The 16,600-nt window shown below is 46.4% G+C and overlaps 1 protein-coding gene across 1 annotated transcript; it reads right to left on the bottom strand.

Annotated features, from left to right (window-relative positions):
- Nucleotides 1-1,513: 1,513 nt before the first annotated feature.
- Nucleotides 1,514-16,583, bottom strand: mybbp1a (MYB binding protein (P160) 1a). Its single transcript, XM_023819480.2, has 27 exons — nt 16,331-16,583; nt 15,873-15,968; nt 15,258-15,341; nt 15,026-15,100; nt 14,714-14,821; nt 14,144-14,334; nt 13,829-13,996; nt 13,561-13,678; nt 12,175-12,464; nt 10,872-10,982; nt 10,625-10,750; nt 9,909-10,115; nt 8,915-9,029; nt 8,575-8,677; nt 8,123-8,286; nt 7,561-7,653; nt 7,084-7,254; nt 6,818-6,991; nt 6,453-6,610; nt 6,184-6,318; nt 5,980-6,070; nt 5,543-5,674; nt 5,159-5,227; nt 4,064-4,177; nt 3,783-3,884; nt 3,560-3,684; nt 1,514-2,788 (listed from the first exon to the last, which is right to left on the bottom strand). Exons 1-27 carry the CDS (start codon nt 16,544-16,546, stop codon nt 2,428-2,430), a joined length of 3,897 nt encoding a protein of 1,298 aa, XP_023675248.2. The 5' UTR covers nt 16,547-16,583; the 3' UTR covers nt 1,514-2,427.
- Between the last annotated feature and the right edge of the window lie 17 nt (nt 16,584-16,600).

The following is a 16,600-nucleotide window of genomic DNA, read 5'->3' as shown; positions in this document are numbered from 1 at the left end:
CACAGTTCACATATAGTCAGTGTGCTGTTTTCTCAATGACAAACCATGGAAAGGACCAGAGGAATGTCCTGAACACAAAGAAGAGGGTGTCCAGGTGTGGAGACAAGGAGGAAAATCAAGCGGTTGCAGGGGGAACCGAATAAGAGGCCCTGTGGGGGACATATCGGGACAAGGACAAGTGACATGAGCGGCAGTAAGACAGCAGGAAGGTGGTGTGGAGTTGGACAAGGGCCACCAAGCTGGCTGAGAACCTTGTGGCCAAGATGAACAGAGGCAGCGCTAATAACCTAAATCTGTTCAAGTGTTTTTGGGGGGGGGGGGGGGGGGGGGGGGGGGGCTCTGGGCTTGTGATTAGAAGGTTGCTGGTTCAAGCCCAGGCCTGGCAGGATGTGGGACAAAGGCTGTTACAAGCAGGCTGGAAACCTTGCACTCAAGTTAATGATCAAAACCTGTTCTTTAAGTGATACAAATGATACATGATTTGCATAAACAGATTACAATCATTAACCATCTGTGCTCCTCTTCACCACCAGGTTTCCAACCTGCTTGTGACAGCCATTGTCCCACATCCTGCCAGGGCAGAGCTTGAACCAATAACCTTCTGACTACAGGCATAGAGGCTTAGCCTACTGAGCCACATGCTGCCCCTCAAAAAAACCCTCTTGAAGAACAGATTTAGGTCATTAGCTGTCTGTGTTGGTCTTGACCACAGTTGCCAGCAGCAGGCTAAGTCTCTGTGCCTGTAGGCAGAAGGTTGCTGGCTGAAGCTCAGCTTCAACAGAATGGTCACGTATCTGTGGGCCCTTGAGCAAGGCCCCAAACCCCCAGCTCCATGGGTGCCACTGCCCTTCACTGCCAAGCTTGCTCTCATCTACATGTGTGAGCAAGATGGGGTAGATGAAAAGAGAACTTCCCCACAGGGATCACTAAACTGTCACTGTTTTACTCTTATGTGCCAATAGGGCCCTCCTCCAACACTGTCAGGCTCAATGTGCTGGCTGGGGGGGGGGGGGGGTGTCTCAGACCACCCACTGCCGCCCTACTGGTTCACACTTCCCTGCGACTTCCCACTAAGGACACCACAAGTAAGGTATCCACCCCAAACCTCTTAGGCTACTCTGACCAGCTGAGCTCCACATAGCCTAACTGCTAGGCCTGGTGGAATCACCCCTGTTGCAAAGGACACTTGCCCTTAAACACTTTACACATAATGAAGATCTTTGAGAGGCTCGTCCTGAAACAGCTACAAGCCACCAAGACCCCCTGCAGTTTGCTTACCAGGCAGGTACAGATGGTCATTCTTCATCTAAAGCAGGGGTCACCAACCATTTTGAAACTGAGCTACTTCACGCATACTGAGCCATACGAAGGGCTGCCAGTTTGATACACTCTTCTTAAATCATGTATAATAAACATGTTTAAATGCTTTTTTTAATGTCATTTTCAGTATATAGTATATTCTAAATTTATAATATAATTTATAAATGCAAATGTGATTAAAGAAGAATAGCAAGAGGATAAAATTAAATTTTAGATGCTGCTCAATGGTGAGTTGTGCTATTTTTAGAACAGATCTGTGGGGGACTCATGTGGTCCTTGGGGGCATCCTGGTGCCCGCGGGCACCATGTTGGTGACCCCTGATCTAAAGGTATTTCTGAAATGGACCTGTACATGTTTTTTTCTGGCTGAAATGTATCAAGTTTGGTAGAAATCTTCTGAAAAAACCTCTGAAGTAATGGGGTGACTAATGAGTCATTATCTCGACATTTTAAGCTTCTTATAGTAGAGCTGATCCCCCAAGAGTTTTGCAAGGTTAATTTATATTAGAAATTAACACCATAATACCATTATGTAAACGTTTTTTGTCACCAAAATTTAGATAGATTTCCTGCCAGGTCACGACTGCACACTTGGTAGATGAAACAATTCAAGTATGACAAGCAGTGAAAAACATAGAACAGGGATAGCTAGAACATAAGCTAGGACATAGTTCTGTCACGATCCGCTTCCAGAACTGTCTTGACGCAGGCAGTCTGTCATTCGTGGCATTTGTGGAGGTCCAGTCAAACTAAAACCACCTGCACACATAGAACTACGAACAGGATTCTGTTTTAGGATAACATGTTAGTCGTCACTTCAGCTAATTCCGTAAATACTTTAAATAATTGGTCAAACGAATCATGTGCAGTAGCAAAACCTAAGCAGTTTTTCTGGGAAAGATATCAAACTGTATTTACATAAGAGTGAAATCTTATGACAAACATTCTTTAAAAAAAAAAAAAAATCAGAATCAAGGGTGTAATCACGCTGCCTGGCTGTGGCAGGCCTGTTGACATGTGGGTCGTCTCTGACAAAGGTTAACGAGAAGCGGGCAGATGGCTTCCGTTCTGGCGCAGAGTCTCTGACAGCGTCCACAGTGGCCGGCTTTACAGATCGCCCCCCTGCTTTCTCTTCTTCTTCTCCGGTTTAGCGCCAGGAGGCTGCGCCTTGACCTTCTTGGTAGGAGCCGGGGCCGGCGCCACAGCGACCTCCTCCAGCTTCCTCTTCTTGTTTTTCTTCTTGTTTTTCTTGCCCCCCTGCTGGCCCGCTCCTGGCGCCCCCACCTCCGGTGCCCTTGGCTCTGGCGCCTTCCCTTCCTGGGTCCCTGGCTTCTTGCGGTTCTTCCTCTTCTTGGAGTCGGGCAGGGAGCCCTTATTCTTCTTGGGGACACTCTGCTGCTCCGGGGCACCGCTGTCCTCGGCGTCTTCCGCCTTCTTCCTCTTCTTCTTCTTCTCAACCTTGGGTTTGCTATTGACAAAGAGAAGCGGTGTTTGGTTGGAGCAGTTGTCGTTAAAATTGGGTTCATTATGCATTAATGTGAATGCAGATTACAGCGCAAGGACAACATATCACCCTCCAGCTTGAACCTTTTCATAATAATAAACGAGAAAAATACGCACAGGATGGCCAACTTCAGTCAGCTGGCTGGAATGAAATTTTCAATTTGAGAGAAGTCTTGCACATGCATTCACATGTATGTAAGAGTTTTATGACCTTGTAAATAGTCCGTAGGGTTTGCAAACTACCCCAACACTTTTTATGTAGCTAATTTTAGATTTGTAATGGAATAATAAAGATTTGCCATAAGATTTCCTGCGTGAGAGTCTGCAACCCAGCAGACAAGCATGGTGGCGCAGTGATCAGCTTTGGACTCACACCTCCACAGTTGTGGATGCAAATGTGACCCCCGCTCTGATGGTGAGGAGTTGTTTTTTTTTTTATTAATGTTCTCTGCATGCCACACAGCATTCCTCCAGGGACTCCAGTGAAAGATGCAATTAGGCTTATTGGAGACTATAAATTGGCCATAGTGGGGGTGTGTGTATATAACTGGCACGCTATCCAAGGTACATTCTGTAGTGATGACTAAATGAAGCTTCATGAACCATTTTTAAACCCACTATATTGCGCTCTTGGTATGCAGTATCTGCTGCTTTTGCCCACTGTCTTTCCATCTAAAGAACACAAGACAAAGGTGGAATGTCTCATAAGAAATGTATCACAAAGCAGGTAACTTACAGGACCCCGAAAAGCTTCAGGACGCTCCAGTAGGTGTCCTCAAGTTGCCCTGTCTTGCGGAAGCCCTCGAACTTGTTCATGGGGAGCAGGACCTTCTTAAGTGGCTCCAGGTTCACATTCAGTTTCTGCAGGATACACAAGCAGGTTTGACATTTCAGAATTTTTCATTAAGGCTTCTTTAAGTGGTGACACTAGGTAAGAGTGTCCAAGAGAGCTTCTGTACCTTTTGCTGAATATTTCTGACAAGGAAACGACTGAGCTCCAGAGCTTTCTGAACCTTCTCTTGGACCGCCTTCATCTGGAAGCCTTTAGTGGCCCTTAGACTCTGGGGAAGGGGGAATTGAATCATGAGGAACCAGCCAAAACTGGTTAGAAGATGAGGAGAAGCCAAACAGGACCATGGACAGAATAGCTGAGCTTTAATATGGTGAAAGTTCCCTTTCAAGCCATGGCCAGTTAGACTCGGATTCTTTGATGTGTGAGCGGTCCTGGTTCGGTGCCCACCTCCACAACTCGGTCCAGCATCCTCTCGCACACCTCTGACCACCGGCTGTCGGCCAACAGCTGCTGCACCTCGCGAGTTTGCAGACCCCGCAGCACCATGTTGCAGGCCTCACCCTGGAGGACACAAACAAGACCCTGGTGTGGATCACAGGTAGCGCAGAAGCTCAAGAGAAACGTGGCTGGCAGATGCAGGGGCTCCGTAGGTACGGTCTACACTGAAGAGGTGCAGCCCTAACAGAATTTTGTGTAAATATTTGCATATTTTCCCCAGGTAACTCTGGTTTCCATCAAGACCAGCTTAGTGTCTTATTGGCTGTCCAAATTCTGCGGTTGCGTCCTTCAGAAGACATGGTCTGTAGCCTTCGTAGGCTGCATCCTTTGAAGGTTCTCTAAAAATCCACGCAATGAATCGTTGGCCTGCCAAGGATCCACTCTGCAAAAGAAGGACGTATTCCTAGCCTGCATTTGAAGGACCCTATGGAAAGGAACAGCCTAGTTGCGTCGCTGTCGCTTAGAAGGATGCAGCCCCTGAATTCAACATAGCCATGGTGCGAGTAAATGTACACACAAGGACCCAGCAATCACTAATGGCAGCTCTAACTGGATGGGCTGATAAACTCCAGGTAGATGCAGACCTCAGTATACAAGGGTGCCTAAGAGTGCACACCGTCCTCAAATTAATAAGGCGCAGGTGGGAGTCAATCAGTCCGTGACTGCCAAGTGCTTGCAGGGATTGTGTCCCCTTGCCAATTTCAGATGCACCCTTAGTGATTTTGCTCTGGACACGGTCCTGCATGGATGGATGAAGCTCTCCAAACACAGCAGAACACCCCACACCAGTGGAATGTGGACAGGTGTTGGCCCAGCATGACACAGCCTTGGCCTGATTACATAATTAAGCGCGCAGTGCGACCTAATATAGATGAGCAGTCATGTACATCCCTCAGGCCCCAGACACCAACTAGTGAGTAATGACTGTCACAAAAGGAGAACAATGGGTCACCTAAACACAGACTTGGGCTTTTATTAAAGTGACACTGTCCAGAATGAATGCTCTCAGTGAAACTGTGACAAAACCTCACAGCAAAGGTTTACCTGCTGGTGATACCTCACACCCTCTGCGATGTACTCCACTGCGGTGTCCAGGAGACGGACGCACAACACCTGTGAAGGGTTAGAGTCAAGCTATTTAGTAGTGATGGCAAAAATGACACTTTATGAATATTTGCCGTTTTTTTCTTCGAAAAAAGGGCTGAAAGCCCCAAAGCAAGCCAAGAGCACCATCTAGTGGGACCAAAAAATACTGCAAATGGTTCATGAGGCATCATTTTGCCTATCACTACTATTTAGCCAAATACAACAGAAACATTAAACACATTTGCTGACTTCAGGATCCCACAAGAAACAGTGAATAAGACATGATGCTATCTGAAGTAGACGGGTGGCTCAGGGCTTAATACAACAGCATGGCAAACTCACCGGGAAGCGGACGAACAGCTCGGTGAACATGCTGCCTGTAAGGGCGCTCTTCCTGTGAGTCATGAAGGAGCGCAGTGCCCCCTCGTAGATGGAGGTCACCCTATCCACGTCAACGCTGCCCATGGCCTCAGCCTGAAGTACAAAGTGCCAGCGTCATGGCCCTGGCCTAGCCTTCACGGAGCACCTGCCTACCCCCCTCATCACTGGATGCCAGACCTAACTCAGCTTAAAGCAGTGTTTCCCAACCTGGTCCTCGGGGACCCACAGATGGTCCATGATTTTGCTCCCTCCCAGCTCTCTGCCAGACAGTCCACATTTTGCTCCCTACCAGGAGCTTGGAGGGAGCGAAAACAAGGCCTGCCTGTGGGTCCCTTAGGACCAGATTGGCAAGCACTTGGTTAAAGGACATCTGGAGATGTTGCTGTTGAGCCACCCACCTCATGTGCGGGCGTAGTCGGAGACTCCTTCTCGACACCCATGGCTGCTGGGGGAGGCCCTCTGAGCACCTTCACCAGGTATAGAGACGCACTGACAGAATAACAAACGACAAACGTTCACAGCTCTGGCAAACTGCCGGGGCAAAAATGAATGACAAGGATAATCTAAAGGTTATGAATATTAAATGCAGCTTGTTGGCTGACCTGAAGTAGTAAAGGGACAGGGAGGAGTCGGAGAGTTTCTGTGCCCTGCTCAGCACCCTCTCCAACATGGCATGGAGCTCGTCCTTCCTGTCTGAAATGTTCTTGCAGTATCGCTTCCCTTTGCAGAGCTGATTCCTGTAATTACAGGCAATTCCCAAAAGAATTACACCACCAGACTTGCCAAAAGTCACACTTCCAATACGCGCTTGCGAACAGGATTGAATCTTTTAACCATAAAGATTTGCATCAATTTCCTTCCAGGGCCAGACCTGAATGTGTCTGCGGTCTTGCGGAGGAACTCCTCCTCCTGCTGGCTGGTCTCTGAGCTCATGGCGTTCTCAAGGACGTTCAACAGCGGCTCAATGATGCCCAGCACTAGTGGGCTGTCTGCCTGCTTGGTCAAGAAGATCTCCACGAGGTCCAGCACCTACAGACAGTGAGGACAGGGGCAAAAAAAAAATACTTGTACTCTGACTAAAGTTAACAAATGCCTAATGTTCAGGTTTCCATTTTGTTCTGTTGGCCCCAAGGTGGTGTCCGGCCAGAATGATCACTTAAAACAAGTGGTTGAATCAAACACAGAGGGGCAGCCTTCATATCTGGGACTAAAGTGAGAACTGACTACACACAGTACCTTGATCTTAAAGTCCCTCACGAGTGTCTTCTCCTTGCGAAGTTTCTCCTTCTCGTCTTTCTTTGCTTGGATCTTCTTCTTCTGCTCGGAGAAGAGTGCAGCGATGTTCCCATCTAGCTTCATCATGGCCTCATCATCCAGGTCTTCTTCCTCACTTTCAACCTCTTCGTTGGGCTGTGGAACATTAGCATCTTTTTGAAGCTTTTGTTTTTTTATAATGAACCTGTCATTTCCTTGTGAGTTCCCCACCCCCAAAATGTACATACCAGGGCATGCTGACCCTGAAGAACCTTCATGAGCTCAGTGCGAAAATTCTGGTCGACTTCTGGCTCCTCATTATCCTCATCATCATCGTCATCATCGTCGTCGTCATCATCATTATCACTCCCCTTGTCAGACTCTTCAGAGTCCTTGTCAGATGAGTCTTGTTCCTCACTCTGGAGATACCACAGAACATCCTTAAATGAACTGGTCACAGTAACACAATCATTCAAGATGACAATCCACCAGAGGTGGAGATTTCAGGTCCAGTGAGTACAAATCCAGACCGAGATTTTATTTCAACCAACAACTTGAGTACTCTGTGACTATGACTCTTCATAAGCTACTGGTTGGCTGAAACAAAATCTTGGTCTGGATTTGTACTCTCTGGACCTGAAATCACTACCTCAGTAATCCACCCATATTTCACTGAAAAACAGACAAGTAATACAATGCTAGGATTAGAGGAAATAACCACTTGCCTCTTTGTCCAAATCCTCATCCGGCATGTTCTTCTCTTTTTCATCAGTTATGACTAGAGCACCATCCTCATCATCCCTATTTGGATCCAGAACCTGAATACAAGCAAAAAAATTGTAGTAACCACTAAACCAAATCCGATAATGTTCACCGGGGGCAGACAGACAACAATCAGCAGCCCTGGAATTCGCTTTCAAGTGGAACCAATTTCATATTTTGCCATCAACTGGGGTGGGTCCCCACTGGAATATAACGGCCAATCTCGATCATCTGGTTCTGAAGTTCCGTGATCAACCTAGAAACACGGCGAGACGAACCAGCTGATCGCAGTCGGCAGGTTTGGCAGCCCTGAGGTATAGGCTCTCACTACTCTGGCCCACCGGGAAAATTCCCGAACTTCCCAATGGCCAGTCTGAGCCTCACGTACACCGACTAACGCGAGCCGTATCAAGAGCTGAAAACTGCTCAAGGCAAAATCAAACCTACATTTGCAGGTCAACCAAGGAATTTATTGATTACGGTCGATACAGAGAGACAGAACTGTCATCATCTTCCACCACTTACTTCCAAGATGGCGTTCAGGGCTCCCTGGGTGACGTAGGGGCAGATCCTCCCAAACACGGAGTTGCACACTTGCCTAATGAGACGGCTGGGCTGAGACAGGAGAGACAGCAGGATCTCGACCATCACCTCCACCCAGTGAGGCTGGTCCTGCTCCGCAGCGCCCCCTAAAACAAATGGCAGAGAAGGGAAATACGATTTTACATATATTATTTTCCCCAAATGTATGACTATGACTGTCCCCTTTGATGGACTGACACTCATCCAGGATGTACCCCAGCCTTGTGGCCTGTGCTACCTGGAATAGATTGCAGCCCCACCACTATCACCCAGAGCAAGACAAGCCGTTAGAAGATGGATGGATGGATGGACGGACATATATTATATGCATATATGCTGTAAATACACACTGCAGAAATGGAAGCTGGTAACTTAATATGCATGAACTCAGAGACCTTTGCTGCTGACGACAGTCTTTTTCTTCTCTGCCGTCTTCTCTTGAGCTTTCTCCACACAATTCTGCAGATCCCGCAACAAGTCCACACTCTCCTCTGGCGCCTAAGAAGATAACAAGCTCAGCTGAAAATATACGAGACGTCCTTCTTTGCCCGAATCAAACACATGACATTTCACTCAGTAGACATTTCAGTGATATATGGGGGACAACAGAAATCTGATTTGGTCTAAAAAAAACCCCCCAAGCGACCAAACTGTGGATTTATACGATGGGGGGGGAGGCATTGGACAGGTCTTGATGCACTGAAGAAAAACCACAAGAGTTTGCGCGGTTCAGACCTTGAAGAGGTACATCCCCATGAGCAGGAATAGCTGCTGGAAAGCTGCGGCCTCGCCCGCCTGGAGCTTCTTGGCTTTCGCTTTCTTCCGGAGGGTTTCCACGGACTCCAGCATGCTACCGAACCAGACACCAATGAATGACATCACAAAGCAAAGCATTCTGGGAGATTTCAAGGTACTCACATTAAGCTCCAGAGTACTCAGTATTTTTACATGCCCCATTTACAATTGCTTCTCATGGTGTCAGAGGTTGGAAAGGTGAGGGAATCAAATTTAAAAATTTGGTTGTATATATTATATTGTATGTCCCTATTGCATTGCAAGTTTGTCCCAGCTCCAAACCATGTTCAATCCATTTTTCTTTCATAATTGCAGACACCCTCATCCAGAGCCATAGTGACTCAATGCAATCCATCCATCCCACTTGTCAGGTCATGGTGAACCAGGACCCTACCAAGGCATGTACATTCCTAAGGTAGTGTTAGCCAAATTAAGCTTCATGAACCATTGTCTGTATTTTTACCCCACTAGATGGCGCTCTTGGTTTGCTCTCGGGCATCTAGTGGTGTCAGAAAATATAGAAATTGGTTCATGAACCTGCGTTTGGCCATCTTTACCTTAAGGCAGAGGGAATCCTGGACAGGATTCCAGGCCATCACCGGCCAAGCACAACGGCCCCAATTTAGAGACCCATAATAACACTACTTTACGTTTTTGGACCCAAGAAGAAAACCTACACAAAAACCATTGAGAGAACATCCACACTCTAAAATGTAACACTGACAGTATTCACGTTAGCTATGCACGACCCTCAGTAAATAGCGCTGGAGCCTGTATCACAAAGTGAGATTTGTTTGTTAGCCTGATAACTTGTCGCTCACTTACATTTAGCCCAGACTACCTTAAATCCAACAAGTTATCCAGCTAAGCAAGTAATCCTGCTTCATGATGCGGGCTGTTGCTGTTACACTGAAGCATTAAAGTGCTGCATTACCTGCTCCAGGCCTCCTTCTGCTGGGATGTTAGCGGCCTGATGCCGTAGGCGTACTTCGTCTGGCTCAGGAGTACATCGGCGTATTGGACCAAGCAGTAGATCCACAGGGTGCCGTCAGCTGTGACACCCCAGGCACGCTTCTCGTTGAGAGCAGCCAACTCTGGTGACTCCCCCAGCGAGGGCATGTGGTTGAGGTACTGCAGGAGCCTACCGAGGCCAGGCCAGGGGACACAGAGAAGAGATTTACTGATCACCATTGCAGGTAAGAATCGTTTTTAGATTCCATCATAATCTTGCCCATCTGTCTGATCTTCTCCTGTCCTACCAGCCCCCTTATGCTCTTAGATCTTCATTGTTTGGGCTCCTCCTGTTCCTCCTTCCAAACGCCACAGCTCTGGTGTCTGTGGCGGCTCCACATCTCTGGAATTCCCTTCCCATTGACATCCATAATTCACCCTCTCTGCCACTCTTCAAACCTCATCTTAAATCCTTTTTGTTCCCCCAAGCTTTCAAGTTAACTTTGCGTGTTTTTTAATTCTTACCGTGTTTGGATTTTGAAAAGCAAAGTATACAGTACATCTAATATTATTGTTGCTGTTATCATAATCAATGATGAAATAGCATTTCAGGAAATCTATACAAAATTAGAACTGCAGGTTTCTTACAAAAAAAACCCTTCCTGTAAAATGCTACAGTATAATTAAAGATGATCTCACCCAAAAAAGGAGTTGACTACAATCTCGCGGGTCTTCTCATCCAGGGGCTCTGAGATGGTTGCCTCTGTTTCAGGAATGTCGGGGGTGGACTTTTTGGCAGCGAAGAATGCATGGAAGAAGACGAACCTGTGGAGAAACAATCAGGCCTCAGTCTGAAACAACTATGAAAGCAAAAAACTCATTCTGAAGACAATATAAATATCGGAAAAATCAACCCAGGAACTCCTGGTAGGAGCTGGTTCCTAACCTGGCAACGTCCATAACCAGGTCCTCCTCTTTCTTCACCTGGACGTTCTCTACGATGGACGTAAGCCGTGGAACAATCCACTTGCGCAGGCGGAACACACTCTGCTTGCTCCTGGGGGGCAGTATATCACTGTCAATGCAGCCCCTCAAACGTCATAAACGTCACAAAAAGCTGCAGTCACACATCAGGCGTCTCAAACGCAGCCGCCAGAAGCTCAGCTGCATTCTCACTCATTTCAGTTTCTTCTGGAAGTTCCACAATTCTCACATTTCAGATGCTAGGGTTCACTTCAGAGTTATTTGGTATCATGTTGAAGAGGAATTACACAGTTCAGAGCACAAAGGAAAATTATGTGTCCGAAGAGAAATACTTTATATATAAAGCATATTACTACTATAAATTAACTGGAATGCAGTGGTTAGCACTGTTTCCTCACACCTCTAGGACCATGGTTTGAGTTTCTGCCATTGTTCCATGAGTGTGGAGTTTGCATGTTCTCCCAGTGTCATTGTGGGGTTTCTTACAGGTACTCCAGTTTCCAAAAACATGCGGAGGTCAATTGGAGTTACAAAATAGCCTAGAGGTTTGCAAGTGCGAGTGCGCGAAGTGCATGGTGTGCGAAGTGCATTGTGTGCGAAGTGCATTGCGTGCGAACTGCATGGTGTGCGAACTGCATGGTGTGCGAACTGCATGGTGGGCTAAGTTCATTGTGTGTGAAATGCATGGTGTGTGAAGTGCATGGTGTGTGAAGTGCATGGTGTGCAAACTGCATGGTGGGCTAAGTGCATGGTGGGCTAAGTGCATTGTGTGTGAAATGCATGGTGTGTGAAGTGCATGGTGTGTGAAGTGCATGGTGTGTGAAGTGCATGGTGTGTGAAATGCATGGTGTGTGAAATGCATGGTGTGTGAAATGCATGGTGTGTGAAATGCATGGTGTGTGAAATGCATGGTGTGTGAAATGCATGGTGTGTGAAGTGCATGGTGTGTGAAGTGCATGGTGTGTGAAATGCATGGTGTGTGAAATGCATGGTGTGTGAAATGCATGGTGTGTGAAGTGCATGGTGTGTGAAGTGCATGGTGTGTGAAATGCATGGTGTGTGAAGTGCATGGTGTGTGAAGTGCATGGTGTGTGAGTGTGCCCTGCGATGGGTTGGTGCCCCATCCTGGGACGTTCCCTACTATGTGCCCATAGCCTCCAGGAAAGGCTCCGGAATGACTGGGAGAAAAACAGTCAACACACACAGAGATGTCACTAGGGACGCTTCCGAGGAATGTGAAGGCCGTAACGGGGTGAGACACTCACTGGTCTTCTGCCTCCTGTGTCTTCTGCTGCCGACGGGTGGAGAAGTCCAGGCAGGCCTCCAGCTTCGGCCGGCAGAACATCTCCTTCAGCCAGTCCACGTAGCTCTGCAGAGCGGCCGGCTGCAGGTGCTGCACGACCCTCCAGGCGCTGGGCACTACCGGGTAGCCCTGGTTGGTGAGTGTGGAGAAGGCCACCACCACCGCCAGCTGCTTCTCAGAGTCCAGGCACTCTTTCAGGAAATCCTCCACGTAGGCCTCCATCTCTGGTGCAAACTTGAAGTGGCCTGGAAGCTAAGGGAGGAAAGGTTTACAGGGGGCATAAACATGCCAGGAACCAGGACAACAATCACGATTCACAACGTGAATGGAACTGAAGAGGTGCAAAACACCCTGGAATGTATGACATCACAATAAACCCAATAAATAGTAGTAAACATTTTCTTCTACCAATATAAAAAACAAAATCATACACTAAAGTATATTTGTATATGTGTGTCTTTTGCAGTACCAGTCAAAAGTCTAGACACGTTTGCTTTTAATGCATTTCTCTCTATTTTAGCTATGTTATTTACCTTATAGTAAAAGGCTTCAAGGCAGTGAAGTAACACACATCAAATATTTAAGCGACCAAGAGAAACTATTTTCTCAGATATTAGAGTCTTCAAAACAGCCCCCTTAAGCTTTGACAGTACCACAGACTCTTGGCATTCTCTGAGCCAGCTTCCAGATGTAGCCACCTGGAATGCTTCTCCAACAGTCCTGAAGGGGTTTCCAGAAGGTCTGGGCACCAGTGGGCTACCTTACTCTTACTCTCTGATCCAACTCATCCCAAACCAGCACTATAGGGTTTAGGTTAGGGGGGGATTGTGGGGGCCAGGTCATCTGTCACAGCACTCCATCTCTTTCCTTGTTCACAAGATAATACAGCACTGTCATGACCTCGATGTGAGCTTAGGCTCGTTATCTTGTTGAACAACCAAATGATTTTCTGTAGCTGTGCCCAAACTTTTGACTGGTACTGTACTTTTTTTTCTTCACATTAATATTTTTATCTATTCATTTTTATTTATGGCAGATATTATATGTGCTTATCTACTGCACTACTGTTTTCAGTTTTCGCTTTTATTTTTTGCAGCATCTGGACTGAACAAAATACAAATTTCATAATGTACTGTCCCATATGACAATAAACTGCTTGAATCTTTTTTTTTTTAAATATTGGAAGCATCACATCTGTGAGGTCATACATGGATACTGGACATGTCAGCCTTAGAATGAGACCCATTCACAATGTCAATAAAACACATCACATAACTACAGTCATCAGAAGAAAAATCACACAATATTAACATTCACGAATCCTTAGCAATTTCCGAGGGGGCCTCACCTGGGCAGTAACGACATGCTCCCCGTAATGTCGCATCACCTCTCCAGACAGCACCTGGCGTAGCTGTGGGAGGGACAGCCAAGGCAGCACCGCCCCCAGCAGCCGGTAGCACAGGAAGCTAGAAAACCAGAATAGCGATGGCTAATTGCTATTAGCGATGGCTTCAGAATAGCGATGGCTTCATGAACCGTTTGCTTGCTTTAGCTACACTAAGCATTTCTGATGACAAGGCCACCGCTACCTTCCACCTGGCAAGTCAGTCGCATACCTGTTGAATCCTGATTGGTCAGTCAGCAGCCCGTTGACCACCACGTCTTTCCAGAAGAGGTCAAAAGTGTTCTCCCGCAGAGACACCTGGAGCACATCCAGGGCCACTGGGGGGAGCTGCTTCTCTTTCTTCATAGAGCGGCCAGCCACCTTCAAAACTTCGACCAGCCTTTGGAGAAGGACGGAAAGAAAAAAACAAACAGTGTAAGACAGAGAACAAATCATCACTAAATGAAAAACAGCTCAGTCTACAGAACATGAACTTTGGGATTGAGCTTTCACAGACAGCTGTCCCTCCAGGATAGCGAGACCTTACTTTGGGACGGTGTCCTTCGTAATTATGGTCGATGTTCCTAGCAACTTCTTAAGCTTCTTGGGCTTGAACAAACCGGGAAACCTCTGCATGGCCACCAGGAGGAGCTGTAGCTGCTCTGGGGTGCTATACGCTGAAGAAAGGTCACTCTGCAGAGCGCCCAGGAGTACCTCATCAAACACCTCCTCGCTGGTCTGCAGAAAAGACATTTAAAGGTCTTTTAAAGAAATAATTATCAAAAAATCATTATCTTAACTATGAATTACCCAACCAGGCCATATGCTGTCTGGGATTGGCTGCAGAGCACACCTGTAACCTAGTACTGGATATATATTTGAGAAATGGATGGAGAGATTAATCAACTGATCGATGGATAATCCGACTACGCAGAAGCCAGTTAATTTATTGAAGCAAAATTAAATGGTCTGGTTTATCTCTAAGTATATATTCTTATAGGACAGGGTAGATTAACCTTTCCCAATCAAGACATAGACTTTGGATAACACAACAGTGCTTTCCTTTGAGTCTGAAATACTCTGAACACTTATACTGACTCTACAACAAGTGGCTTACCTCAGATAAGATGTCAACCATGGTTTTCTTGGGCAAATCCTTCAGGTGTTCTCTGTATCGGGCCAGTTGCTGAAGCAACTGGATACACTGGAGCAGGATCTGGGGCTCCTTGGAGAATCAGAATCAGGTTTATCGGTCCAGTATGATCACACACAGGGAATTTGTCGCTGGTCGTCAATGGCTCTCTTACACAATTAAGACAAGACAATCAAGACTACGATAAATACAACGTGCATGTGAGCGTGATGAATGAACATCAAACAACACGGATAAAAGAAAAAGCAGGCAGGAGAAAACCTGCATGGCCCTCACCTTCGGAAGGCGGGCTGACTGGGACAAGGCCAGCACGCCGAAGAAGGAGCCAAACACAGCATTTCTGAACAGCTTCTGTAGGGTGAAACATGAAGTTGCAGTTCAGAAACACCACACACCCGCAAAACGAAATACAAGAGACTGACAGCATAAGGGCAGTATTACTCAAATTAAGCATAGATCACAATTTTGGCACCGGCAAACGAGAACTCGCATCTATCCGATCACTCACCGTCTTTGTTTTCTGTAGGTCATGTGTTTCTTTGACTTGGTCCAGTACGGACTGCAGTGGGACATCCTCAAACACGGACAGGACCTACAGGCAGACACGATGGGGGAAAAAAACACGAGTTGAGCATTTGGCCTAAACAGTTAATGAAGCACACTTGTGACTGAAAGGTTGCTGGTTTGAATCCCTGAACAGCAAGGTACCACTGAAGTACCCTGTGCTGTGGTGTGACAATTAATCACTTTCACTTTGATATGTTTAGCAGTTGTAGGTCATACACTCTGATACATAAGTCTGGTCTCATGGGGTGGTCGTTACACTTATTTTGCGAATGCAAATTTCCTTATCTACAGTACAGCATAGAATTTTTCAATGGGACATGTCACATTTTACACCAAACATAACTTCCTGTAAAGTGTACCATTATATAAACTTCCTGACTGTGGGCAGTGGTGCTATATCACAATGTCACATATGAGTTAAATGCAGAGGACAGATTTCATTGTTGTGGTGTGTCAGCAATGACCACTGATCTAAAAATTACTAGGTTTTGCCGAACGTTTGGATTCGCTTACTGCTTAAGTACATAACTGCAAAAGCATTGTTACTGCACCTTACCTGGGCCAGAGCCAAACTGAAACCAGGCCGGGCTATTTCTTGCGTGTGTGCCAAGCCTCCCACCAGCCTTTTCAATGTATATTTCAGCTCATCTGGCTGCTCAAACACACATAAACACACGTGACATAAAAAGCATCATTAACGCGCAGCAAATCACAACATTCTGAATGCAACAACAGTTATTCATAATGAAATAATTATAAATACACACTGATCACATCACAGTTTACAGACATGCGTAAATGTTAATCTGGGAGACTGACTGAGTCACGTGCCGAAATAAACAGGACCTTCATTATAGAGAGAAATTATGGTCATTATGTCACCAAAAGGCTCATTTTTAAGACTGTCTTTATTTCAAATACCGTATTGAAAGTGGCATCGACACAAAACAATTTACTAGGTAAATATGGGAGAAAATTTATTGCCCATCTAGAGCTCAGATTTTGTGCTCGTACCTTTTTGCTTTTTTTCAAATGCTGAACTAAGCAGTCGATCGCTTTCAGCCGCACTTCTTGATCCGGCTTTGCGATGTCCCAGAAGAAGTCGAGAAACTCCCTGTTTTGCTTCAGGATCCCCTTAGCATCGCTAACTTTGGGTTTAGGTTGCTGGTTTTCTATCTCGCCCATGTCTGATCTCGTCGCAGTGGCCATGCCATGTGAGAGTACACCCATGCTGGAGGGGCAAAACCCGCCCTTTCCGGGACAAGCGGAAGTATTCTCTCATCC

This window comes from Paramormyrops kingsleyae, chromosome 18, assembly GCF_048594095.1.
Source record: "Paramormyrops kingsleyae isolate MSU_618 chromosome 18, PKINGS_0.4, whole genome shotgun sequence".
In the NCBI taxonomy this organism is placed as follows: Eukaryota; Metazoa; Chordata; class Actinopteri; order Osteoglossiformes; family Mormyridae; genus Paramormyrops; species Paramormyrops kingsleyae.
Note: the sequence above shows the minus strand (reverse complement) of the source record. Positions and strands in the feature narration are given on the sequence as shown.

Bases quoted from the DNA above. Each gene is read 5' to 3' on its own strand.
- mybbp1a (XM_023819480.2), bottom strand. From the start codon at position 16,546: ATGGGTGTACTCTCACATGGCATGGCCACTGCGACGAGATCAGACATG. The intron at 8,678-8,914 runs GTCTGAACCGCG...TTATCTTCTTAG, and splicing joins TGGGGATGTACCTCTTCAAG to GCGCCAGAGGAGAGTGTGGA. The intron at 5,675-5,979 runs GTGGGTGGCTCA...TTTGTACTTCAG, and splicing joins CGACTACGCCCGCACATGAG to GCTGAGGCCATGGGCAGCGT.